The following is a 25548-nucleotide window of genomic DNA, read 5'->3' on the forward strand; positions in this document are numbered from 1 at the left end:
GAGAGAGGGAGGCCGCAGGCCAGCAAAGGAAGAATTCAAGCTCTGCTTCAGGCGACTCCAAACCTTTCAGGCTCAGCTAGGCCCACGTCGTGGGAGTGCACGGTGCAGAGCCCAGGCTGGGGCCTCACATGCTCGCTGCACTTAGTCCTCACCACCTCACTACGCCCATTTCATAGCCAAGGAAACTGAGACAATAGTGTAGCATTGTGACTCACTCAAAGCCATACAACAAGAGAGGACACTAGGACCCAAATCCTGGTCCCTAAACATCAAATTGGTTTATTTATTTATTTATGTATTTATTTATTTATGATAGAGTCTCACTCTGTTGCCCAGGCTGGAGTGCAGTGGCATGATCTCGGCTCACTGCAACCTCTGCCTCCAAGATTCAAGCAGTTCTCCTGCCTCAGCCTCCCGACTACTGAGGCACAGACACACGCCAACATGTCCAGCTAATTTTTGTATTTTTAGTAGAGACTGAGTTTCACCATGTTGACCAGGCTGGTCTCGAACTCCTGACCTCGGGTGATCTACCTGCTTTGCCTCCCAAAGTGTTGGGATTACAGGCATGAGCCACCGCACCCGGCCTTGATCCTTTGATGTACATGAGTATCTTTCACCACCCCCACGGTGCCCTCTCAGTGGTAGGGGCTCAGGGGCAGACACAGAGCAAATGGACCCCTGCACAAACCTGCAGCTGCCAAATGCTTCACCTCCCGTGTGCCCAGATTCCCCCCAACTCTGCAGAGAAATGATCCCACTTTCTACTATTCTAATAATAGTCCCTGAAGTCTAAAGAGCTCTCTGGGAGGCTGCAAAACACATCTGGGCGTATCGCTTCCTCTACACTTCACCATCGTGAATGGGGATATTCCAGACGGGGCAACAGAGGCCTGGCCAGCAAGATAGATTCTAAGGCCACTGACCAATTAAAGGCAGAGCCATGAAGCAAATCTCCCTCCCCTCGCCCTGAAGACTTGAGGTCCAGGCTCATCCCACCACCAACCAAAGAAGCTGGCATTTCCTCCCCACCAGCAGGAGCACAGAGAGTTGAAGCAACTTCCCCAGGGCCACACAGCCCCAGGTCGGAGGTCCACCCCACGGGTCAGACTAGGGCAGGACCTCCTGCTTTCAGCTCCCACTGGGAACCCCCACGCTCCTGGCTATCCACGGAGGTGTTGATTATCACATGGGACTTCTTCCCTCAGAGACTTGGTTGGTACCTACATTTTTTCCTCCAAAATTAGTAATAAATGATAATGCCAATTAATGTGCACTGAAGCTTACCAGGTACAGGTCGTTGCTGGTGAGCCTTTCTGTGCATGAACGGGTTTCATGCCTGCAGAACCCCAGGGGGTTGACACTGCCATCGTCCTCATTTCACAGATGAGGAAACTGAGGCTCAGACATAACAACAGTCGTGACAATTCCACAAGAGCCCTGTGTGCCAGGGGCAGCTCTGCCAGGTACCAACCTAAGCCGCTGGCAGACTAGACCCCGTCACCCTGACAATACCCAAGCCAGCTGCACCGCCCCCCCCTCCCGAGCCCTGTATCACAGACCATCCAGCTTGCATAGCTCCCTGAGCAACTCCACAGGTGATGGGGACCCCATGGCTGGAAGGCACCAGTTCTGTGTTCTTGTTCCTGCTTCCAGGGACTGGTGATGTCTCATGCTGAGGAGCAGCCAGGCCCGGTGGGCAGAAATAATGGGGAATAGATCAGGTTTTGCCACATGTCGTCTGTGCTCTCAGGCAGGTCCCTTCTTTCTCTGTGCCTCGCCCTCCTCATCTGTAAAATGGGTCCACAGCGGTAGCTGCTTCACAGCGGCTGGAGGATGCTGTGGGTGACATGGCACATGCTCTACCCTCCAAATTGGCCCCCCGCCCTTTCAATGGCTACAGAATGATGGAAGGAATCCAAACACCATACATGAGTCAGACTTCTCCTCTGATCGGACTCCAGAGAGTGGGAGTGGCAGGGGGTTCTTGGTATGCAGGAATCGAGGGTTCAGAACTGGGAGAGATGGCCTTGCATCCACTGCAACCTATTAGCAGCTGGGGAACTGAGCACATCACCACCCCTTCTAGGCCTCATTTTTCCCGTCTGTAAATGGGGCTATCTCCTGGGATGCTGACAAGGTTACAGCAGTGCATACGGCCATGGCCCAGCCTGTCCTGTGCGACCACATCCATATGGGTGGCATCTTGCTCCTGGTCCGGAACACACCACAGGTGCTCAGGATGTGCTGATGGAACCAAAAGCCCCACTTTGCACTTTCCTAGGTGATGCCACCATGACTGCCCTGTCCCACCCCAGATGTGATTTGTAGCTTAAAATCCTGAAAAAGGAGTCCAGGTGCCAGAGTCCCCTCCAACTCTAGTGAAGAGAGGGGAAAGAAGTGCCCAGTATCCCTGAACCCACAGGCAGGGCCTGGGCCCCAAAGGGTTAAGCTCAGCTCTGCTCTCTCCCCGAATGGCACCGACAGCAGCTGAGGCTGCCCCTCTGCTCCCTGCTGCCTGAAGCCTGACCCCTGACATTTCTACTCCCAGCCGCACTTGCATTTAAAAAAGGGAAGGAAAAAAAAATCTAACCATCCACACAAACAAGTTGGGCAGAAGGGAGGGGGAGCCACGAGGAAGGAGTAGGGGCTGCAGATTTCCTTTAGCAGAGTTCAGTTCACCCAAAAAAAAAAAAATTGTTTAAGACTTAGAAGGAGGCAGAAGGGGAGACGGGGGAATTCAAAGGTGGCAGACAAGTTCTCCGGAATCACCGGGCACCACTACATTTTCTGATTAATTAACCCTGAAAGGGGCCTCTCTCCTGACTCTTCCTAGGGGAGGCTCCGGCTGGAAGAGTTTGCAGTGGGGCAGTCTCTCTGGAGGGATTCACTGAGAGGTCCCAGGGGGAGTTCAATCCCGTCTCGAGGACGCGCTGTAGTTAAAGCCAAGGCTGATAAGGAATTTATCAAATGAGATTTACACAGGGAAACCCTAATTAAGAGGTTAGTCTCCAGTTTAATTGCCTTCCAACCTAGGCAGGCAGGCCCAGGCAGATGGATTTTCAGTCTGACCTCATTAAAAAATAATAATAATCAAATAGAATACAGAGTACAATCCAAAGTCTACCACAGGGCTAAGAAGGGTGGAGGTTGGGGGTGGGCTCTGAAAAGGCGGGCCTGGCCTGACCTAGAATCTGCCGGTCACCTCGGCTTGGCTGTGTTTCCCCCACCCTCTCCCTCTTTCTCCTCTCTTGAAATGCAGTGGTTCTGGCCTCCCCACTTTTTGAGGTTTCTTTTCCTCCCCCAGCCCCATCTTGCCTTGAAGCTGGCATGCTGGAATATAAATTGGAAGCATACATGCCCCCCGTCACCCGCCCCAACTCGGGCGGACGCCACATACCAGACAAAACGACTGCAGGCCTGGTCATCTGGGGTTAAGAATGGTTTTTGTTTTTGGCAAAGAATGTGGAAGAGTCCAAAGGAACTGGTCAGGACGATTGTTCCAGGAATGAAAGGGAAAGAAGAAAAAGGAGAGGAGGGGGAGCGGTGAGGGAAAGGGAGACAGAGCAAACACCTGGGGAACCGCAGCCTGAGAGATTTTTCTGTCCCCCAGGAACTGGCATGCAAAAAGTTTTTGCCTTGGTCTTTAAAACGCAAGGGAAGGCATGAGTATTCCCCCACACACACTCTCTACAAATAGGATTTTGCTCCCTGCAATCCCTTTACCACCCCACCTTTGTTTGATTAAACCGTAAATGAACGCTTGAGGCAGACAATCACAAGAGATTTCTTCCAAAAGCAAAATCGAGATGAAACCTCCAGTCAAATGGGCTTGTTCACCATAGCATGGATTGGGAGAGAAACACAAGCAAGAAGAAAAGTTCTGGCTGGGCACAGCGGCTCACGCCTGTAATCCCAGCACTTTGGGAGGCCAAGGAGGGAGGATCGTTTGAGACCAGGAGTTCAAGAGCAGCCTGGGCAACATAGCAAGACCCCGTCTCTATGAAAACATAAAACATTAGCCAGGTGTGGTATTGCACACCTGTAGTCCTAGATACTCTGGAGGCTGAGATGGGAGGATCTCTTGAGCCCAGGAGTTGGAGGCTGCAGTGAGCTATGATGGTGCCACTGCACTCCAGCCTAAGTGACAGAGCTAGACCTCAAAAAAAAAAAAAAAAAAAAAAAAACCAGAGAGAAAGAGACAGAAAATAAAAGTCCAGCCTGGTGCTGTGGTTCATGTCTGTAATCCCAGCACTTTGGGAGGCCAAGGCGGGCAGATCACTTGAGGTCAGGAGTTTGAGACCAGCCTGGCCAACATGGTGAACCCCCGTCTCTACTAAAAATACACGCCCACAAAAAAAAAAAAAATTAGCCCGGCGTGGTGGCGCATGCCTGTAATCCTAGCTACCAGGGAGGCTAAGGCAAGAGAACTGCTTGAACCCAGAAGGCGGAGGATGCAATGAGCCAAGATCGCACCACTGCACTCCAGCCTGGGCAACACGAGTGAGACTGAATCTCCAGAAAAAAAAGAAAGAAAAGAAAAATCCTACAGGGTACATTTTTTTTATCCTGAGTCAGTGACCCAGGCTGATGACAAAGCAGTGGGAACAGCTACCAGGGATTCCTACCCACCAGGCAACTTTTAAGGGCTACACATGGTTTGTCTGGTAACTGCCCGTGGAGAACTCGTCACCATATATATGCAGAGTAGAAGGTGTGATTAATGTGCTCTTAAATATTATTAGCATTGTTGCCGTGATTTTGAGGCAAGTTTCCCAACACTAACGAGGGACTGATTTTTCAAGCCCTACACAAACAGGGAATCTAAGAAGTGGGTATATGGGGCCAGGGTATTTAAAACTCTAAGGAGTTCCAGAAAATGCACAATTTTGGTCTCAGATCCATTTTCTCACTGGTTGGCGTTGTAACACATCTAGCCGTTGAGGGAATTTCTGCCAGCTGCCGCGGCCACTTTCTCTTTCCTGAACGGCACCCAAGACCACCCTCCTAAATTCTGCAGGCAAATCTCTCACTGCCCACTGGAGAATGAGCCATCCTACAGGCGGACGCCCACTCCTCTCCACTTCATGCACGTGTCATCCCCTCCCCTTACAGGTTCCCGCTGCCTCCTGTGCAGGAGCAGAAGCATCTGTATTTATGCCAAGGCTTAGTGGCGTCTGCGATGTGCCAGACGCGGGGCGGAGTGCTTTTCATTATCTGTCTTAATCCTCACCACGACCCCGCTTAACCCAAAAGGCAGATGAGGAAACTGAGGCCTGGGGCAGTGAGGAGATCAGTCCAGTGGAAGGCCACAGGCCTGGCTTCCTGCACTGTCTTCCTCCCCCAGGTCTGGGACATAAAATCTGACTCCAATGCCTAGCCGTCAGGTGACTAATGGAGGAAATGTGAGCATCCTCGTGTAGCCCACCAGTCAGGTGGGCCCTGACGTCTGTAACAAGCCTCACTTGGGTGGGACAGTGGCTGAGGCCCAGACCACAGTGGCCCAGGCAAATGCAACCTACGAAAGGAGAAGCGAAGCTGACTAAGACCAGTGTTCTTGAGGGTGGGGAAGGAAGAAAGGAGGTGGGTGGGGCTGGAACAAGGAATTCCCATACAGAGGGCTCCCTTCCTTCCCTGCCCACCCCTTCAGAGACAGGGCTGAAGATGCCTGACGGTGAACCAGCCCCAGCCTGGCCCCTCTGCAGGAAATCCCCATCAGCCCTCCTACACCTCAGGGGCCAAAGGCAGCAGGTGCCGGGGTGACCATGATGAATGCTATCTCTGGATGGGGCCCTCACCCCCCAGGCCTGGGACCAGGATAGGATGCACTCCTGCAACAATGCTCCTGTGCTCCCTGGCACTCAGCAGGTACCAGCTACACCGGCAGGCGTTTCCTCCTCACTGGGGTCCTAGGAGATGCCAGAATTGAGCCACTGGATAGACAGCAGACTGAGGATCAGCCAGGCAGCACAGTCTTGCCCCCATCACATCACGTCACCTCCCAGCCCCCAGGCTAGGGGTTCTAACCACTGTCCCGTCACCTGTGGGGAACAAATGGGGAAGACCTAAACAGCCAATGGCATGACCTGGTGACAGCCGTGAGGAGGCAAGGCCCAGAGTTGGTTTTTATCTCTAGCATCTGTTGGTAGGAAATACAGCTCCTCATCTCTGTGCCCATAAGTGGTTCTGAGCACAAGCTCAGAAAGGCCTGGATATGAATCCACACTGCACCCCTGGGCAGGTCACCTGGCCTCTCTGGACTCAGTTTTCTCATCTGTAAAATGGGGCTTGGCATGATGGGAGTTTAATAACTGTAGCCTGTTAGGATTCCTTTGCCACTCAGGGAGTTGGGGAGGAATGCAAAAGAAAAGCTTCCAGAAAGTGAACACCAGGCCTGGGTCACCCAGGGGCCCAGGCCTCCACACCTCCTCGGGCTGGCCCCAGCTGGGCCTGTGCCTTCCTGTCGGAGTGGCCTATGAAAGCCTGGAGAACAATGCCTGGGGAAAGGAGGAAACAGAGTCTCCCTGGAACAGGACATAAACTGTGGCCTGCCCAGCTCAGGGAGCCACTGACATGCCCCATGCCCTCCCACCTGTGGTAAGCTGAACCTTTACCTTAGGACCCCAGCACCCTGTCCTAGGGGACAGCCTAACTCGCCCTAACCTATGGCCCGGGGGTTCCAAAGCAAAAGAAAAGTTTCTGCTGTCTCAGAAAGGGCCAGAACATAGAGAAAGGAAACACACATTATCTCAGATACCTTAGGCTCAGATGAAGCACCGTTAGTGAGCTGTCAGATCCCAGCCTGTCTGTGCTCCACACCCTCCCCTGGCTCCCGGCCACGCTTTAGAGTGGAATCTAAACTGCTGATCTGACCGTGCCTACAAGCCCTGAGCAGTTGGGCCCCTGCCTGCCTGAACTGTCTCTCCCCTCTCACCAGCAACGCATTGTTCCTAAAATAGGCCCGCTCTGTCCTGCCTCAGGACCTGCCCTCACAGTCCCCTTGCCCAACCCACTTCCTGCAGAGCTTGACACAGCTGGCTCCAGGGTGCCGGAGCCCATTGTTAAATATTCAGGAATTCTGCAATCCAGCTGACGGCTGACATCACTTTGGTGGCTTGAAATTGGGGAGTATTTACACCATGGGTATCAGCAGATGCTGCACATCAGAGCATTTATTTTTCTCTCCCCTACCCCAGAGAGCCAGATGTTTAAAAGTAGAGTCACCAGAACACTAGTGGCTGGCTCCTCCTCATCACTCAGGGGGTTCTGCTTCACTGTCACTGCCTCACAGAGACCTTCCTGGTGGCCCAGACTAGGAACTCTCACACACATCCCCTCTTCTGATTCTCTGCGTTCTTCTCTGTTGTCTGTCATTCTGGCCCCCCTCCTAGAATGGAAATTCCATGAGGGCAGGGCATTGTCTGTCTTGCTCCCCACTGCATCCCACCACCTAGAACAGCATCTCCATGTGGTTAAGTGCTTGGGAGTGTTTGTTGAATGAATAAATATGCCAACACTCTCAAAAATAGACTATACTGTCTAGCAAGTTTGAGTATTTATTTTTTTTCTTTGAGACAAGGTCTCACTTTGTCGACCAGGCGGGAGTGCAGTGGCGTGATCACGGCTCACGGCAGCCTCAACCTCCCAGGCTCAGATGATCCTCCCACCTCAGCCTCCCAGGTAGCTAGGACTACAGGTGTGTACCACCATGCCCAGCTAATTTTTTGTATTTTTTGTAGAGATGGGGTCTCACTCTGTGGCCCAGGTTGGTCTCGAACTCCTGGGCTCAAGTGATCCATGAGCCTTGGCCTCCCAAAATGCTGGGATTACAAGCATGAGCTACCATGCCCAGCCCTGAGTATTATTTTGAACATAACCTCAATCATTCACTGTAGTTCAGAGTTGCTCAATCTTGGCGCTATTGACATTTGGGGCTAGAAAGGAGAGTAGTGAGGCCTGTCCTGTGCATTGTAGGATATTGAGCAGCATCCGTGGCCTCCACCCATCAGGGACCCATAGCATTCTTCCTCCCTGCAACCATGACAACCAAAGATGTCTCTAGACGTTGCCAAGTATGCCCTGGGGGGCAACGTTGCCCTTGGGTGAAGAGCATTCCCACTACCCTGCGGGAAGGGTGTTACTCTTCCCAGTTTGTAGCCAGGGACACTGAGGCCCAGAGAGGAACCGGATATGGCCAAGAGTCCTACGTGGGAACAGAGAATAGCTACCTTCCGGCTGACTCTAGAGCCCATGCTCTCACCAACCTGTCCAGATGCTCAGGCCCCACAGCAACCCTCTGAGAGGGTCCCAAGAATTATACCTATGTAACAGGTGAGGAAACTGAGGCTCAGAGAGGTGAATCACCTCCCCAGAGTCACACAGCACACAAGTGGCAGATCCAGGATTTGAACCCAGGTGCATGTCTGCCTCCTAAACCCTCCCGCTGTCTCTGGGGGCAGGGACGCTCATTCACTCTCAAGCTCTCTTTCTCTCCCTCTCTCTTGCTCTTGCTATCTCTGTTCAGCCCAAGTCTGACAAGTTTCTGAGGCCCCACCTGAGGTGCCAGATGCAGGGGTTTAATTTTTCTATTGCTGGCTCCCAGACTGTTTATGGTTGACTCGGGCTCCTGGCAAAAATAATCAGGAGCCGGGGACCAGCTCACCTCACGGATTCCCTCCACAAGAAGGCCTACCATTACTCATGCATATCAGGGAACTGTTCCTTAGGGGCACAGAGAGAGCTGTCGGGTGGCAAAAAATACCTTGGCACTACCATCCCGCTGCTAGGAACCTGTGCCTGATGGTGGCAGGCTGTGACCAGACCACAGGGTCTGACTGCCCTGAACAAGGAGAAGGTCTGCACATATAATCCTCCCCTCCCTTCCCCAGCCCCACACCAGCCCAATAGTAAGGCCTGAAATTGCTGATGCAGGGGCAGTGGGTTCCAGCCCGGCCCCACCCTATGACATGGTGACATTTACTGAGCAAGTCCCCAGTGCCAGGCCCGGGGCTAAGTGCCTGAAGTACAGCCTGGCACTGTTTCCCCTCCAGCCTGCACCACTTGCTAGCCAATCTGTGCCTTTCGTTTCCTCATCCCCAAGATGGGACAAACAATAGCGACAATGCCACCATGCACTTCCTCGATTCACTGATGCCCTACCTATGAACCACCTGGTATATAGTCAGTGCTCAGTAAAACCTGGTGCTGGCATAGTACTTTCTCTGTGTTAAGCAGGCTTCTGAGTATCAACTCATATATTTATTAACTTGCTGAATCCTTCTAGTTCCATGAGGCAGGAACTATTATTATTCTCTTCCACTGATGAGGAAATGAAGGAACAGAAAGATTAAGTAACCTGCCCAAGGACACACAGTTAGGAACTGGAATTGCTGGGGTTTGAACCCAGGTAGTCTGGCTTCAAAGCCTGTGCCCTTAGTCACATAATTATAATGCTAGCTAAAACATCTTATTTGGTCCTCACAATATTTCTGTGAGGTACACACTATTTTTTTTTCTTTTTTCAATTTTATCTATGAGGAAAGAAAGCTGGGAGCAGTGAAGTGGCTTGCCCGAGGTCGCCCAGCTCAGAAGAATCAAAACGCCAGGACTGAAGCCCACAGCAACCATCTGACAGGCTATGATGCCACTGTAGCTTCTCCAAGGTCAAGAATTCTCTCCTGCACGATGTCCACCTCCATAAGAGGAAGGGAACAAGGGCTGTTGTCACCAACCATGGGATGTATGTTGTGGTGCCTTTTTTTTTTTTTTCTTGAGACTGAGTCTTGCTCTGTCACCCAGGCTGGACTGCAGTGGTGCAATCTTGGCTCACTGCAACCTCCACCTCCCGTGTTTAAGCAATTCTCCTGCCTCAGCCTCCTGAGCAGCTAGGATTACAGACACCTACCACACCCCACTCATTTTTGTATTTTTAGTAGAGACGGGGGTTCCACCATGTTGGCCAAGCTGGTCTCGAACTCCTGACTTCAGATGATCCACTCGCCTCAGCTTCTCAAAGTGCTGGGATTACAGGCGTGAGACACTGTGGCCCTGTCGTGGTGCTTTTTGAAAAGGCTTGGAAGCCTCCAGTTTAAGAAGACCCAGCTCTGGCCTGCACAAGGCTTACGCAGATAAAACCAAATCCTAGCTCTCAGGTGAGAGTGCCGAGAGGCAGGAAGGGAAGGCCAAGGCCAAGGGTCAACTATAGTCCTGTCCTGGCTCTGTGCCTGTGCTGTGTGACCTTGGCCAAGTTGCCTGCCCTCTCTGGGCGTTCATTATCTCAACTGGAAAATGTTGTAGGGAAGGGGTACAAAAAACAGGAGAAGGTATTTCCCATTCTAGAATTGTACCTAAAGTTTCATGTTAGTGCCATATTGATAATGAAAAACCACAAGCATGTGTTTTAGGTATTCAGTTACTACAATGTCACAGGGTCTACCACTGTCAAGTCTGGACGCCTAAGCGAATATCTCCATGTACACACACCCAGGCAGGGAAAACTGGGTCAGCAGACACTGGCCCGTGGCGGCCAGTGCAACAAGCTCTCAAAGACTTTCCACGATGATGCCGCCGCAGGCTCCTGCTGGTCTGCCTGAAGTCAGCCTTCTAAGAAGTTCTGAATTTCCATTCCTCCCAAAATGGCCACAGAGGCCTTGGCAGAGAGCTGGCCCCTGAGAACTGCCCCTCAGAGGGTACTCGGGAGCTGGAAGCAGCCCCTTTCCCAGAAGTCACATAAAGGGAGCAGGACTGGGGCCCCTGGATCTACCCAGCAGTCATACAGAAGCCAGGAGCAGGGGATGCACCTAGGGGATCACAGGCATTCCCCGGGAGCAGGGAACTGAGCCCCTCCCAGGCCAGGCCAGGACTGAGCGCACACAGCTCAGATTTCAGGACCAGTTTCTCTGTTTGTTGAAACCACCAAACACCCCCAAATCCACCCAAAATGTGGGCAAACCCAGCCTTTCTCTCTATTTCAGCCTTAATGTGGATGGACTGTCAAAAAACACAACCGCCATTACCGTCCGCTGCACAATCTAATGTCAAAAATCTCGGACGCAGAGGAGGGAAGGTAGGGGCCTGCTGAGAACTAGGACACCAGTTTTTGCAGGCTTAAAAACAGATCAATTTTACTCTAAAGTTTAAAATGAAACATGCTCTTGTTTGGGAAAAGAATTTCATTAGGGGGAAAATATAATATAAAAATACCCATTTAGAAAGAATGTGCTATTAATTCTTAGCACTCTATGCAGAGGGGAAAATTGCATTTTTATCTAAATGGTTTTTCTGCATAAGCCATTTACAATATTCTTTGCCTCTCTGTAATAGGCCCTGCTACCATTAGTACTGGGACAACCAGGCTGAGGGCTGAAATCGCCCTCAAACACATTTAATACATAACCTCTGAAAATCTTTTCCAACAGGGACCTTAGCAAACAGGCCGGCATTCCTTTTTTTAAGGAAGAAATAAATATTTCTGGGTCGTGGGTAGGGGGGAGTTGGGGAGTAGCGTGCTGATGCAGGAGGAAAGGACAAGATGGTTTAAGTTAAAAACAAATGGTCTGAGTCCCTTTAGCCAGATGTAAAATTGCAATCATTTTTTGGTTGGACGATTGCAACTATTTGACCGCCTGCATCTATATAGATGTGTGTGCTGGCATCCGTCACACACACACACACACAAACACGCACACGGGTTTCCATCAAACAAGCAAACAAGGAAAGGATGAAATTTGGGATATGAAAACAAACTATTTTTAAACACTAAAGCAAACACACCAAGATAGTAATACTGCTATTTTCCCATTAAACCAAGTTTCTCTCAATTTGAAAAGCGAGAATAATCTAAACAATACTTCCAAACAAACTGCTTGGAGTCTGGGTGTTGTGGCCTCCGCCGTTCCTGACAACGGAAAAACCCCCTCTGTCGAGAAGCAAAAACAGAGGCAGGGATGGGGCTGGCCGCTTCGCCACGTCCGGCCACGTCGCACCAAAGGAGTCCTCCCCCACATCTTAGCCTGGACGCCAAGACGTCTCAAACTTCAAAATGCAATACTTTTTCTTTTTTCCAAAAAGTTTTTTTTAAAGTCTTCCAGCTCTTTCTCTCTTAGGTTCCCAAAATAACTACTTACTTAATACCAAATGTTGGGGAACTAAATTAGTTCATTAAGGAAATGCAGGGGCCGTGATGGGCACCGAGCGTGGGGGTTCTTGCAATTTCGCTGCCATGAGCGAGAACGCCTCTGGCTGCTCTCTTCCGGTGTTACCTAGTCCATAAATTATTCCTTTAAAACCAGGAGTCTAGAAATGTCATAATTATAGCTGGTACAGGTAACAGGTGTGCCCCCCATGGCCCCTCCCAGGCCCACCACGGCCATCCAGACAAGCCTCTGGAAGATTTAGTGGTCTTGCCTGGGGTGTCGTAATTACTGGAAACGACTCTGGTTTTAAGGGTTAGATAAAGACCCTCTCCAAATTTAAGGCCAGACACCAGTGTCCATTAGACTTTAACGGGCCCACATAAAAAAAGAAATTGTATCCTCATCTCTCCAAATGCCTGTTTCCTCAGCGCCTTCAGTTCATTGCAGACTGGCTCAGCGCTGAAAAGACTCCGTCTGGCCCTCACCCTGCAAAGGCAAGGCCTTGGTGGGAACCGTCGAGATGAGTTTGGAATTAAGCAAATGGTGGGGGATGCCGAGGACACCATTTCTCAAAAACTGTTCTGGCCGAACCCTGGCATTTTGATGGTTGTTTTTTGAGTGGAATTTTAGCCCATCGTCTGAAGGCAGAGAGACAGGAAGGCTGTGGGGAGCCCAGAGAGGAAGAGGGGGGCCCCCAAAGAAGCGGGGATGAAGTGCTCGCACCATCAAAATGACACATGCTCCCCTTTAGAGACTCGGTGTTAGGAAAGGCCAAAGCTGAGGGCTGTTTTGCTTTGTTTTTCCTTTTCTCGGCTTTCGAGATTTATGCATACTTTTTCTTCCTTCTTTGGAAGTCAAACGATGCATTTCTTAAAAGTTAAACACACACACACATCCTCCTACCACCACCACTACCATGTGTCAAGGAAGCGGCATAAAAGGTGCTGCAAAGAGGTTGAATATTCCCAATTGTCCACTCGTGCAGAGACCTGGCCCACACGAGTGTTCAACTCCCAGGCAATTAAGAATTAACGCTTGGAAACTCTCAAGGTCCGAGAACCAAGGCACCAGAAGGAAGCCCGTGTTATTTGGCCGTCTCCAAGGCTCTGGGAGGCTGTGTTTGCTCAACGACTGGGCTTTTTCTCCCTCCTCCTGGACGAGTGATGGTAAAAGGCGCCACTCGCCTCCTCTTCCTGTCCTGGGGAGGTGATGGGAACCTAGCCTACTGGTGACCATTATTCTACACCAGGCAATGGGGCCCTATTAACGTGTGTGCGCATGCGTGCACAAACGTGCGCATACACACACACACCCCTAATCCCAGCAAAATGCTTCACAGGCGCTGAGCACAAAATAAATGCTTATTAACTAAACTGACCCAAAATAGTGAAATGTACAAGTAAATTAATCATACCTTTCCCAGAGGCCTAACAGGATTACAAATTCGGCAAAAATTGACCGCACGGGGATCAATACGCGTCTACTTCAAACTGAACGAGGCCAAAACTTTGTATGAGCTTCTTCTTGGGTGAAAAATTATTTTTTCATTTCTTATTAAGACTTCTCAGGCCTATGTGGTATGTGTGCGCGTGCACGTGCATGTGTGCACGCAAGCAAAGCCTGGCAAAAGTCTTTCAAAGCTTTCTGCCCAGACAATTTAGAGAAATAGTCATGGCATAAGGATCGTGAAATTGCTCCTGTTCTAAAAAGCCAAATTTTGATCCGCAACCTCCCTTCCTTCAAATACTAAACAACGGCCAAAAGTTACATTGCAGGGGATGAAAATGGCCAATTTGTTTTTAGCCAATTAGTTCTCGCTGTAAAAGCATTAAGGGCTTCTGAAGGCTGGACCTGGGGTCTCCTGGAAGGGTGAAAAGAGGAGACTCTTAATTTCTCCAGCTCCTTTTCACACTTGGCTTATCTCAAGTCAGGGAAATCTACCTCTTGCTGGATTTGTCACTACTTTGGTCCCCTTTTTCCCTACCATTCAGAAAAATGACAAATATATATATTGTGTGGGAGGGCATCACGGGGCACGCTTGCATTTCAAGGCATTGGGACCTGCCTACAAGGTCTGTGAAAGCCAAGATCATCCCTGAAGGGTCTTGCTAGGAGGGAAGTCTTAGTGGCCACCTTATAGGATCACCAGGGGAAAGGTCACTCCCTTTTCCCACCACCATCATCCCTCTTTTATGGAAATATCTGGGCCTCAAGGGACCAGCTCCTCTGCAGGCATTGGCCACAGGCACGTCTGGGTCTTGACCTACCCAGGGCCCATCTGGGTCTTCATCCCCTTTGAGCCTGCCTCGGCCACTAACTCAACAGAAACGGGTCCTGACTGCTGCTAACAGACCCACAATGCGCTCATCCAGTCTCAGGCTGGTCCTCTGGATCTATTTCCCCCATACATGTGCAGCGATGTGGGAGCCCCGGGCCCCAGAGGGAAAGCTTGGGCAAGAACCTTCTGTCCTTTGTGATGGCCGACACCAGCTGCCAAGTAATTCATACACCCTCAGCCTAGCCCAGATGATGTTGTTATAAATCATGTCCACATTTATAAATTATTTTCCACTCGCAAACCCCACGAGTCAGTAAACGACACTTCAACTCATGTCGGTGCATTTCTCCCTGCCCCGTCTGCCCCTCTGCCATGCCCCTATCCTGAGAAAATACACTACACCCCAATTTCCATCTACACTTCCTCATTGGAGGTGCTTCTCTCTCTGCCTTCTGATTTATTCGGAAATGAGGACCTAGAGTGTCCACATTAGGATCGGGGCCCTAAAATTTAAAAGGACGCTTTCAAATAGCACACAAGGACCAGGAAGAACCCACTAACTTCTCAGCAAATTCTCAACCCAACCCCTGCTTTCTCTGGAAGACTGAGCTTTGGGAATTTCAAAGCAGGCTAGGTTTTCTGCCGACTTCCCCACCTCTTCTCTGATCATAAGATGGTCCCTCAGAAGTATTTTACTCCTGGTGGTCGCTGCCAATCACTCAACAATGCTTGTGTTCCAAGATCCAAGGGCGTCTGAAAACACTGCTTCACAGTAACTGAAAAGGGTCATATCTTTTTTTTTCTTTTTGACACCTCACCCTGCCCTGAATGACTGGATGAGCAAGAAGCTGTATGTGTGTGTGTGTGTGCGCGCGCACTCGCGTGTGTACACACGTGCGCATGCGTGGAGGGGTTCACTTATTAACTGTCATCTCACGTTCCAGGAGTTCCCAAATACAACCAAGAAAACCAGACCAGGCACACTGGGGCCCTCAACTTTGACGCAGAGAGATTTCTCCCAGTCATACCATGCAAAACGAGTGGCATCAAAAAGACCGCCCCCCCCCAGACGATGTCACTCCAGGGAAATTTTTGTCCCAAGTGTTGAGATCAAACAAAACCATCATGCCCCAAACTCTTTAAATTCTTCTCAGCACTGAGAAGAAAAAAACTACTTTTCAATCCTCACAGTTGAATGCATCGACGGGCCACTTAGTTCTCATGAGTCAGGCTGCTCGAAGAGCGAGCAGGAAAAACAAAGCTGCAAGAGTCTCTTGCCTCAGCACCAAAGTTAGTCCACATTTCCTCCAAAGACATGACCATGGCCATATACTTCTGAGTAACTATGGAGATTGTTTTTGAGACACGCAGGATAAAAATAAGACCTGGTTCTCTTGTGGGTATCCTTGAAGTCCCCAACTTTCCAAAGATCTTCCATAGCAATGGGTCCCAAATATGCCCTCGCCAAAGGGTCTCCCTGTTTCCCTAAACTATTTCCCAACACACCTTGCATCTCCCAAACCAAATACTGGCACAGGTAACTCAGACTGCAGCCCAAGAAACCAGAGATAGACGGAAGGAGCAGAACCCTGGAAGCAAACATTTTGGGGGAGTCCAAGATTTTCCACAGAGAGATAAAAAATGGGAATAAGATGGAAGCTTCTGGTCACATAGTTGATCCTATAAACGCCAGGGGAAGTAGGGCAAGGTGAGTTCGCTGGACTCGGAGCTTTCAAGATGAGAACACAGAAACACGATTTCCCTCAACAATGTGAGTTTATATGGGAATGTTTATTGGGGAATTTTTTCTCCCTTTTTGGACAAGTCCATTCCATGGAAGATGCTCCTTCTGGGACATTCACAGAGAGTCAGCATGTTATTACGAATGCTCTAAGACCTCCAAACTGCTAGATTCAACTGCCTTATGTTTAAAGGGCATTTGGATCCCTACGATGATGCGTAAATTGTGAAAAGATACCCATGCAATCACTATAAAGTTCTCTCTGCTCCGGCTTCACAAGGAAGCGGTGATTATGAAATCACACCAGCTTTCTCAGCCGAGAGAGAATGACAATTTGGGATGCTGTGGCTATGACAAGTCCTGACTCAGGAGGTACCCAGGGTGCCAGTCCAATATGGTCTTGTCAGGTCCAAACTGGAAGCTATCAGGAACCCAGCTTCAACCCCTTGGATTTCAAGACTGGGAGAAACCCGTGGCCGTTTCTCCCCTCCGTGCCAGGGGCAAACACCGTGTTGGGAGGAGACACTTCACTGGCTGCTCAAACCTCGGAGGCTGCTGATTAAAATGCAGGCCGGCACACAAAGCAGGTCTCAGCATCCTATAATAATTACATCCTGAGAACATGATGCCTTTCAAAAGTCCCTCCCCGCGCAAGTAAATGAAACTTAACTCTGCTTCTCGATCCTGGTCACAAAATAAGTTTGGAGGTTTTGCCCCCCGAAGCGCACACTTGCAGGGTATCATCTCACCCATGCTCTGCAAAGCAGGTGATCACCCAGGTGAGGCTGTGTGCTGTCCTGTCATTGGAAGATGGCAGGAAATAACCAGGGCCACCTTCGTGTGGGGTGGCCCATCGGGCACAATGTGCCAGGATCCCAGAACCATCTCTCCCTTTGGGTCCTGTTCACAGTTTCTCGGGGCCTTGGGTGGCTCTGAGCTGGGGACTGTGGCTGAGCTGTTCTGCATCAGGACACAGAGGGTCCCTGCAGGCAGGACCATGACTAATTTGAAAGCCCAGCGTCGTCTCCGCCACGTCGTTGGTACAAAAAGATTACAATAAAGGCTAGGAATTTCCATAAATGAGAAGCAGCGTTCGCTTCCCACAACTGGTGGGGGTAGATGCCGGGGGGAGTAAAGAAGGGGAGGGGGCACTGATTCAAAGATTCCTCTCCTGGCAGGAAACTGGTGTTAGCTGAACTCAGCCAGAGAGACACCTCCACGCACGCTCACGCACAAAACCCAGCGAGGGGCGACGTGTGTCTGCTACTGAAATACTCCAGATCAAAGTCACCCACAGCCCAGGAGGCCCGGGAGGCTGAGATTTCGTAATTAGGATCTTCAAAATCCTCCCTCTATTTTTAGGACTCACGCTCATTCAGTCCTTTACAGAATCAGAACCTGTCAGCTAAGGCCATTGAGACTGAAGGGTGAGCTCCTTTCCCTGCTCGCCTTCAGAAAGCAGATTAAGGGTAAACTGGAGGAGTGACTCCAGATTGGATGGAAATACACTCGGCCATGCATATGTATATATGCGGATGCCGGGATGGGACGGGGGGGGGGGGGGGGGGGGGGCGCGGCTCCCGTGCCTGCCTCCGGGCCGCCGGGGGGGGGGGGGGAGGCGCTTCTTCCCATGCTGAACTGCATGGGGCCCTGCTTTGCTCCCCTGAGATACAGACCCAGAGCTTCCACCCACCTCAGCTGTGCTCTTTCGAGCTGGTCCCCAGACCACTTCATTTGGCTCCAGTGTGTGTGAGAAGGCGAGGAGGCTTGAAAAATTTCCTCCAAATGTCCCTCTTCTCAATCACGCACTCATGTATACATCAACATCTCCACCAAGAGCGATCAAATCCCACACTCAAATCTGTCCACCCAAGACGCGCCTAAATATAGACACCATCCTAAAACAAACACATCGTCGGCAAGTCAAAATCCTGACTTGAGTCAAAATGATGAGGTTGGGCGATCCCGGCCCCTCCAGACCAAAGAACTGGGTGGAACAAGCAGTGGGCAGTGAGAAAAGGACAGAAGGTGAAACCCCACCCCCTCCGACAAACAGAGGACCCCTCTGGCATGAGAGGATTTGGTGTTTTTATATTGCGGTGTGCTTGGGAGGCCTGCTTGCTCCCACACACTCCCCAGACATTTGATCCTATTATATAAAGCTACAGCCTTTTAATCTCTAAAAATAACCAAACAGAGGTAAATACGGTATTCCTTACCAAGAGTATTTATCTCTCCTAAATGCTTTCGGCAAAGCTGATCACTCCCTGGGCAAAGAACACAATCCGACGTTATTGTCATTCAAGCGGAGAGAAACGGGTCACAAGTGATTCTGCTATATTTTCCAGCATAGAGTGAGTTTAGGAGATCCTGTGAAATCCCGGTGACCCACTCGAGTTGGCCCTTCCACAGTAGGAAGAATTTTCCTCCTCTGATTTCACCTGGTCCTGCCAGACTATTTATTAAAAATGTATATTTTATATCAGCACAAGGTATCAAGTAACTTCTTGGCAAGAGTAGCCACATTTCCAAAACCTATTAAGATTCTTTGTGGAAATTTAAATGCCTCTGTCAGGCAAACAAAATCATATCAGGAATCATAGAATTTCATTGCTAGAAAGAGAAATTAGATTAACTAACTCTCACTCCTTTCCTAGAAACCTCAATAAACTAGAAGAACATTTCAACAGTTCCTTATTTCCGGTCTGAAGGGGCCTCATAAGAATCTAAGTGAATACATATTAAAGAAAGCTATACTACTTGAGGAATGCCCTTCAATCTGCAAAAATTGCATATATATATATGAATATATAAATATATTTTGCATATTAGAAAGCAATGGCTATTTAAAATCAAAACAGCCAGAAAAACCCAGTGGTAGAAAACCATGACCAGTTCAACACTGCCAGCCTTCAGTCCCTTAAAACATCCTTGTCCTTTATTAATATTTAGTAGAAATGTATGATTGCAGATGTGTGTTAGGTTGGGGTTTTATGTCGGGAGGCGGGCAAAGTAGACAGGTTTATTACAGCCATGAAATATTAAACAAGCATCAAAGAACAGTAGTTTGATGTCCTGGGATATCCAGGGAGCAGGCAGGCCCAAACGTCAGCTGCACAAAGGGGGCCCTATCTGTTTACATTATCCCTTATTAACACCTGCGAAGTTTTGGGTTACATCTTCCGGAGGCGCAAAAGTCACATGAAGGCATGCAACTCGTGCTGGGTAATTTCACAGGGAAACAGGATTGCAAAGCTCTTTGCCTTCCCCAGACAAGTTCGAATGAGCCTTAAAAATTCTCTCAGGAAAACAGTGCTTTGCTCTGAGGCTAGGAACTACCTGCCCCCCAACCCCAAGTCTGCCCCATGTCTAAAGAAATTCCATGTTCAAATCATGTCTGCCTAGGATTGCTCAGTGCTGTTACTGTGTTCTGACTGCAACACTGAGAGAAGCATGAAATTCCAAAAATTTCTCTGGCATCACTGTAAAAATATCATACTTCCAAAAGGAGCAGGATTGCTTGCAGAGTGTGCACTGAGACTGCTCCCATTTCAGTGTATGTGAAAGAGTACTTCAAGACTGCCCTGAGTTTCAAGATAGAGCTACCAGGGGAAAGGAGGTTTGGCAAGGATAAATGTATTACAGAATACAGTTAATTCAACTTTTGAAAATTGTAAGGGGCAGGAGGGGAGAACACGTACTTTTTCCAACTTCATATGCATTATCTATAATCTATCATTATCTTTCCTTCTCTGTATTGAAATTCTTCCATAGCCACACACCCATTACAAAGATAGGTGGATGATTTTGCAAACTCTTTTTAAATTCATGTAATTCTCACCAATTTAATTGATGTTTGAAAAGGCCCAAACTCAGGCTGGGTTTGTTGTTGTTTTTTTTTTCTTTTTTTTCCTTTTCACAATCTCACCCTTCCCCCACCACAACTTTGTACAAATAGAGCCTCATGATCAGAGGTGAAGTTGCATTATATAAAAGTTGTTGGGTGGGTTGATTAAGAAGTCAAGAGAAGCATGATTTGGAGAGACTAGCTAGATTTCCTGGTTTAAAAAATCATCATCCCATGTGATGTTGGCCTAGACTTTGAGAGAACGACAACTTGCCAGTCAAGTTCCCTCCCCTCCAAAGGACATCTCAAGCCCATAAGACAATCTGGGCACGTCCCAGTGGCTGCACGCCTTGTGCAGTTCTGAAGACTTATTCGTTCCCTCCAATCCGAGCACGGATCGTTTTGTTAAATACCGACAAGTATTTTGTCATTGGAGCGAAGAATTTCAGAAACGGTGTTAATATTTAATCACATTAGTACTGGCATGTTTTACGGCGTGACAAAATAAAATATCATTACAAAAATGGGCTTTGCCTGCAAGGGGGGTAGAAAAAAAAAATGCTGGGACTGGTACCTAGAGAAGGTCTATTCGAAACCACTGGACACCACTGCTCAAGGCTAATGGGACCATGAGCATGTTTTTAAAGGAAAAGCAGAACATTTTGCTATGTTTTTTTTTTTCCTGTCTCTATTTCGAAGTGGCACACTTCACTCTGATTTTCAGCCAGGGGACTCAGGGGCCTGTAGAAAGCTCTGTGTACCTATTTATACAACATGTGCAGATGGAACTACAGGGTGCTATCATAATGAAAAGTTTAATCATCCTTATTTACTACCAGTGAGGGAGCAGGATTCAGATGCAGATACCTTATAAAGCCTTAACTAGCAACCCCAAGGCTACAGAAGCTTCCACTGACCTCAATTCGCTGCTTTATCGAGGAAACTGTCCTTCCCATACCACAGAGTAGAAAACAAAGGAGGTCAAGTGGGTGTCCCTGTTGGTGCTCATAAGGCAGCCAGCCCTGCTGGTCCCTGATGGAAGTCCCTGTCGGCCCGCGTGCAGGGGAGGGCTTCCTTTAGCTTACAGGGGAAATCAACCCTTAAGTGACTAGCATCTGTTTCCAAAAAATATTTTCATTCATCTGACTGTGATGATGACACAAACAAAACATTTCTTTGGTGACATTTCTTCATTCACAGCCTGCATCTTCATCTCTAAAGGAAGGATTGGAAAGCGGATGGAGAGAGACATTTTCTAACAATCTCATTAAAATGACCCTATACCTGTCCACCCAGTCGATGAAGGCCCTTTAAAAGACTTGAAGATGAAGTGCTACTGTTTTTCTTTAAATTGATTCTTTAAATCAGGGTTTTGTTCCTTTTTTTTTTTAACTTTTCTCACCTCATTTTGGCCAATATGTTCTTAATTACTAGGGATGGGTGGAGGATGAGAAGGGGAAGGGGGAGGGGCGGCCAGGGCAGGCCAGGTAGAAGTGACAGGGGCTGAGATTTGTGCTAACCAGCTATCGATCAATCGGGCCAGATCGAGATGTTGTGTACAAGAAAATAAAGGGGTGGGGGGAGCAAGCAGGATGCTGTGTCCAACTCGATTTTAAAAAAGGGGAAAAAAAGGGAGAAGAAGCTGAGGGTCCCAAACTAACCAATTTATGGCCTTGCCTGGGAGAAGCCTGGAGAATGCTGATGCTGGCTGCAGCGTCTGCTGTGCATGCTAAACACCCGGCTTCAAATGAGAGAGTGCGTCCCGGGCGTCCTGGGCTGGGCAGTAACCGCGGAACAAAGAGAAAAAGCAGAGAGGCCGCATTCATGAATTAGAAAACCTAAGCGGGAAAGCTATGCGGGATGGGCGCCTTGAAAGCCCCAAGTTTTGAACCACCCAACTCCCAGCCCACTCCCGCCTCCTCTCCTCTTACCTCCCCCAGCCCCCATGCCATTCTCCTAAAACCCACCCTCACCTTAAATCCAGGGTCAAGACATGGCAGGATATGGGGAGGATGAGAGAAACGAAGGCAGAGGAGGAAAGAACTGTAAAAGAGGGCAAGAATCGCATGGAGGGGGGACACATTTTTAAAAACAAGGTTAAAATGTCAGCCACTGGTTCCACGGTGATAGTCTGTCTAGGGAAACCAAGGAAATTCAACTATAGTTTAAAAGAAAGAGGTAGAAAGAAAAAAATGATGTTGCCTGATTTTAAGAAGCCATTAGATATATATAGATACATATATAGACACACATACCTATATAGACACCTATATACACACACACACCTTATATATATATACATTTTAAAGCTCCATTCAGATAAAATAAATATCTACGGCAACCCAGTCATCCTTAGGTTAGAGAACTGTTATTACTTTAACTGGAATGGCAGCCCATTTACTAACCCCACCCCTCCCACCTTAAAGGCCTCCAGGCCTGGTGGGAAGGGGGTGTTTAGAATGCAAACGAAAGCTGGGACAGGACATCTGTCACCAAAGCCAAGCGAGGTATTGACAAACACGGATCCTTTGTGTCTTAAGAACATATATCCATATCTCCATACACAAATGATGTCCTGACTGAGTGGTCTGGTCTCTGCCAAGCCGACCCCACCCCAGCATTCCCCCTCCCCAACCCCACCAAATGTCAAGGAGGTGCACCCTGAAAAGGTTCCCTGACTCCTCAACCCCCACAGGTCTCCAGTTTTTCAATGAAACGCTGATAGTTAAGAAGAGACAAATAGCTATTCATTAGGAACAAATGTCAAATTAGGCGTTGCCTCTGAGTGATGCTGCTGACACCAGGGCTGGTAACTTTTTTTCTAAAGATGCTGGCACCTAAAAGAACTAGAGCTAGAGGCTGACTAACTAGGAAAAGGTGGGAGGCGTTAACACAACTTCCCAGGTGTCCTGCCAGGGAAGGCAGCACACAGCTGCTAAAAAGTGGAACCTGCCTAAATGTTGAGGGTGGGGAAGGGTCTTAGTATGAAAGGGAAGGGGCAACTCAGCTAAAACTGGGGGTGTGGGGGAGGTTGTGCGGTGTACTCTACAAGATTCCCAAAGGGCTGCCATCTAAGTTTTTACCACCCTGTGGCACTAGAATCTACCTGGCAGCATGTGGGGGGCTTGGGGGCAGTGGGGGGGTGGTCTGTCCTCACAGCCCTTGGTGTAGGCAAACGTGGGATAACCAGCTCCTAGTTGGGGATTAGGAGGGTCTGTGCCCTCCAAACCTCAAAGGACCCCAAGGCGCGAAGGCTAAGGCCTGCCCTGGGGATGGGGCGGGTCACCCGGGAAGTGAGAGGAAAATGGGTGCGCATATACCTTCTTTGCTGTTGGGGTTCTGGGGTTTGGCCTTCTCCCAGGGCGCCAACGTCTTGTCGTCGTCCGCGCTGTCCACCAGGGCCTTGTCAGCGGGCATGTACCAGGCAGCGCTGTGCTCTGCCATCAGAGAGTCCAGGTCGATGGTGCTCATGGCGCTCTTGACTGCCTCGGAGCAGCAGCTGCCCAGCTCGCTGTCGCCATTCTGTGCCCCTGAGGCCCCGACGGCGCACTCACCCTTCTTGCCACCCTTCAGCCCCAGAGGCTGGTCCTCGGAGATGCTGAACTGCTGCCTCTGTAGTTGAATCTGCGCCTGAAGGATCTCCAGGGGGTGGATCTCGTCGGGTGGCGGGGCGCCGCTGCTGCTCGTCGGGGTGCGGACCTGCTCCAGGCCCGGCGTGCCCGGATGGCCCGGGCCCGCACCGCCGCCGTAGCTGTCAGGGGTCGAGGTAGAGTTAGACATGATGCCCAGGCCGAGGGCGGGCGGGGGCGCCTTCGGTCCGTGTTCCCCGGCGCCTACACGGGGAGGGAGTTTGGGCGAGCCGGTCACCAGGGGACTCCTGCTCGCTTTAACTAGTGCCTGGGGGTTGTCAGAACTGGACGACACCTCGTCCTCATTGGCGTAGCTCGTGCTCACCTCGTCCGAGGCGAACTCACCCACGTGTGGTGAACTACTGTCCGATTTGGCCCCACCGTCCAGGGACGCAATGAGGTCTGGCTGATCCCCCAGGAGCAACTCAGCCCCCTTCCCCCAGGATGGCGACGTGAGCGCCTTTTCGTGGGGCGTCGGTGCCCCGCGCGTCTCGCCTGCGGAGCTTCCCCCGACGGCTGCACCTGACGCTTGCTGCTGCCCTGGGCTCACCCCAGGTGCGCCCCCGCTGTCCGGAGCCGCCGAGTACTTGTCAAAGAAGGTGCCAGGGCTCACGTGACCACTGTCCCTTTTTCTGCGACCCCGTCCCCGGCCGCCGCCCCCGGGGACCGGCTTGCCGTCATTCCCCGACGTGGATTCCAGGGTGTAGTTGGGGGAGAGGCTGGTGCCGTCCCCCTGGGCTGGAGGGTTGGGTGGCCCCGAGGCTTTGGAGCCGCTGCTACTGGTCCCGGATGGGCCTCCGGTTCCTGGGGCCCCAGGAGCAGTCCCTCCTGGGAAGTAATCCGAGCCCGGGTTGCCGGCCACTGCCGCGCCATCCGTCTCGTTCTGGCTCAGTTTCCTCTTGCCCTCGGGCGGGTTCTTCTTGTTGAAGGTCACGTTGAGGTTGGGGGCCCCGAGGCTGGCGATCATGTTCTGGCAAGCGGTGGAGAGCGCAGCCAGGCAGCTCTGGCCGAACAGGTTGTCCTTGGAGCTGGGCTTGTTGAAGGAGCCCAGCGAAAGCGCGCCCAGTTTACTGGCCGAGGTGCGCTGGCTGGGCTGGAAATCAGGTTGAGGCGGGTAGGCACCCCCGCCACCGCCGCCACCGGAGCTGCCACCGCCCCCTCCCGCGCTGGGGGGTGAGTTCACGCCTGGACCGCTGTGCGGCGTGGCCTGCCGGCTCGCTGCACCAAACGGAAAGCCCGGCTGGCCCCCGAGTGCAGACGTAGCGAAGTCCGGCGGCGGGGGCCGGCGCTCGGAAGCAGCGCCGGGGAGCCCCACGCCCGCCCCGGGCGACTGCAGCTGACCCAGGCCGCCCAGACTGCCCCCGAACTGCAGGCCCGGTGAGGGCAGCGCGGGCACGTGGCCCTCTCCGGGCATCCTCATCGGGTCCTGCAGAGGGCCCCGGAACAGCACCCCCGAGCCACCGGGAGGAGGAGGGGGCGCCAGGCTGGGGTCGTGCGGGCCACAGTCAGCGGGCAGGCCCGAGCCGCCCATCCTACGGGGCAGCAGGTCTCCGGGCGGCGGGTGCGGACCTGAGAACCACGCGCTCTCTTGCGCCAAGTGCGGCGCCTGCTGCTCGAAGGTGCCCAGACGCCCGGCGCCCGTGCTGCCGCCTTCACGCTCAAAGTTCGGCTGAGCCAAGCCGCCCACCGGGCCGCCATGCACCAGGCCGCCCTGGCTCACGTCCCCGGGGTGGCCTAGCTGAGCCAGGTTGGGCTGGCGCAGCCGCTGCTGCTGATTCCGCGAAGCCATCTGCTTAATCATGAGGGCCGCGTTTTGGCGCTGCTGCTGCTGCTGCTGCTGTTGCTGTTGCTGTTGCTGCTGCTGCTGCTGTTGCTGCTGCTGCTGCTGCTGCTGCTGCTGCTGCTGCTGCTGCTGCTGC

The 25548-nt window shown here is 50.9% G+C and overlaps 1 protein-coding gene across 1 annotated transcript in view; it reads right to left on the reverse strand.

Annotated features, from left to right (window-relative positions):
- Window positions 1-25548, reverse strand: part of MN1 (MN1 proto-oncogene, transcriptional regulator) — a 53254-nt gene that overhangs the window by 25792 nt on the left and 1914 nt on the right. The window contains exon 1 of the mRNA XM_026447975.1: window positions 23321-25548. This exon is cut by the window's right edge and continues 1914 nt beyond it. Within this exon, the coding sequence (XP_026303760.1) occupies window positions 23321-25548 (2228 nt within the window). The remainder of the gene's footprint in view (window positions 1-23320) is intronic.

The sequence above is a fragment of the Piliocolobus tephrosceles genome, chromosome 19 (assembly GCF_002776525.5).
Source record: "Piliocolobus tephrosceles isolate RC106 chromosome 19, ASM277652v3, whole genome shotgun sequence".
In the NCBI taxonomy this organism is placed as follows: domain Eukaryota; kingdom Metazoa; phylum Chordata; class Mammalia; order Primates; family Cercopithecidae; genus Piliocolobus; species Piliocolobus tephrosceles.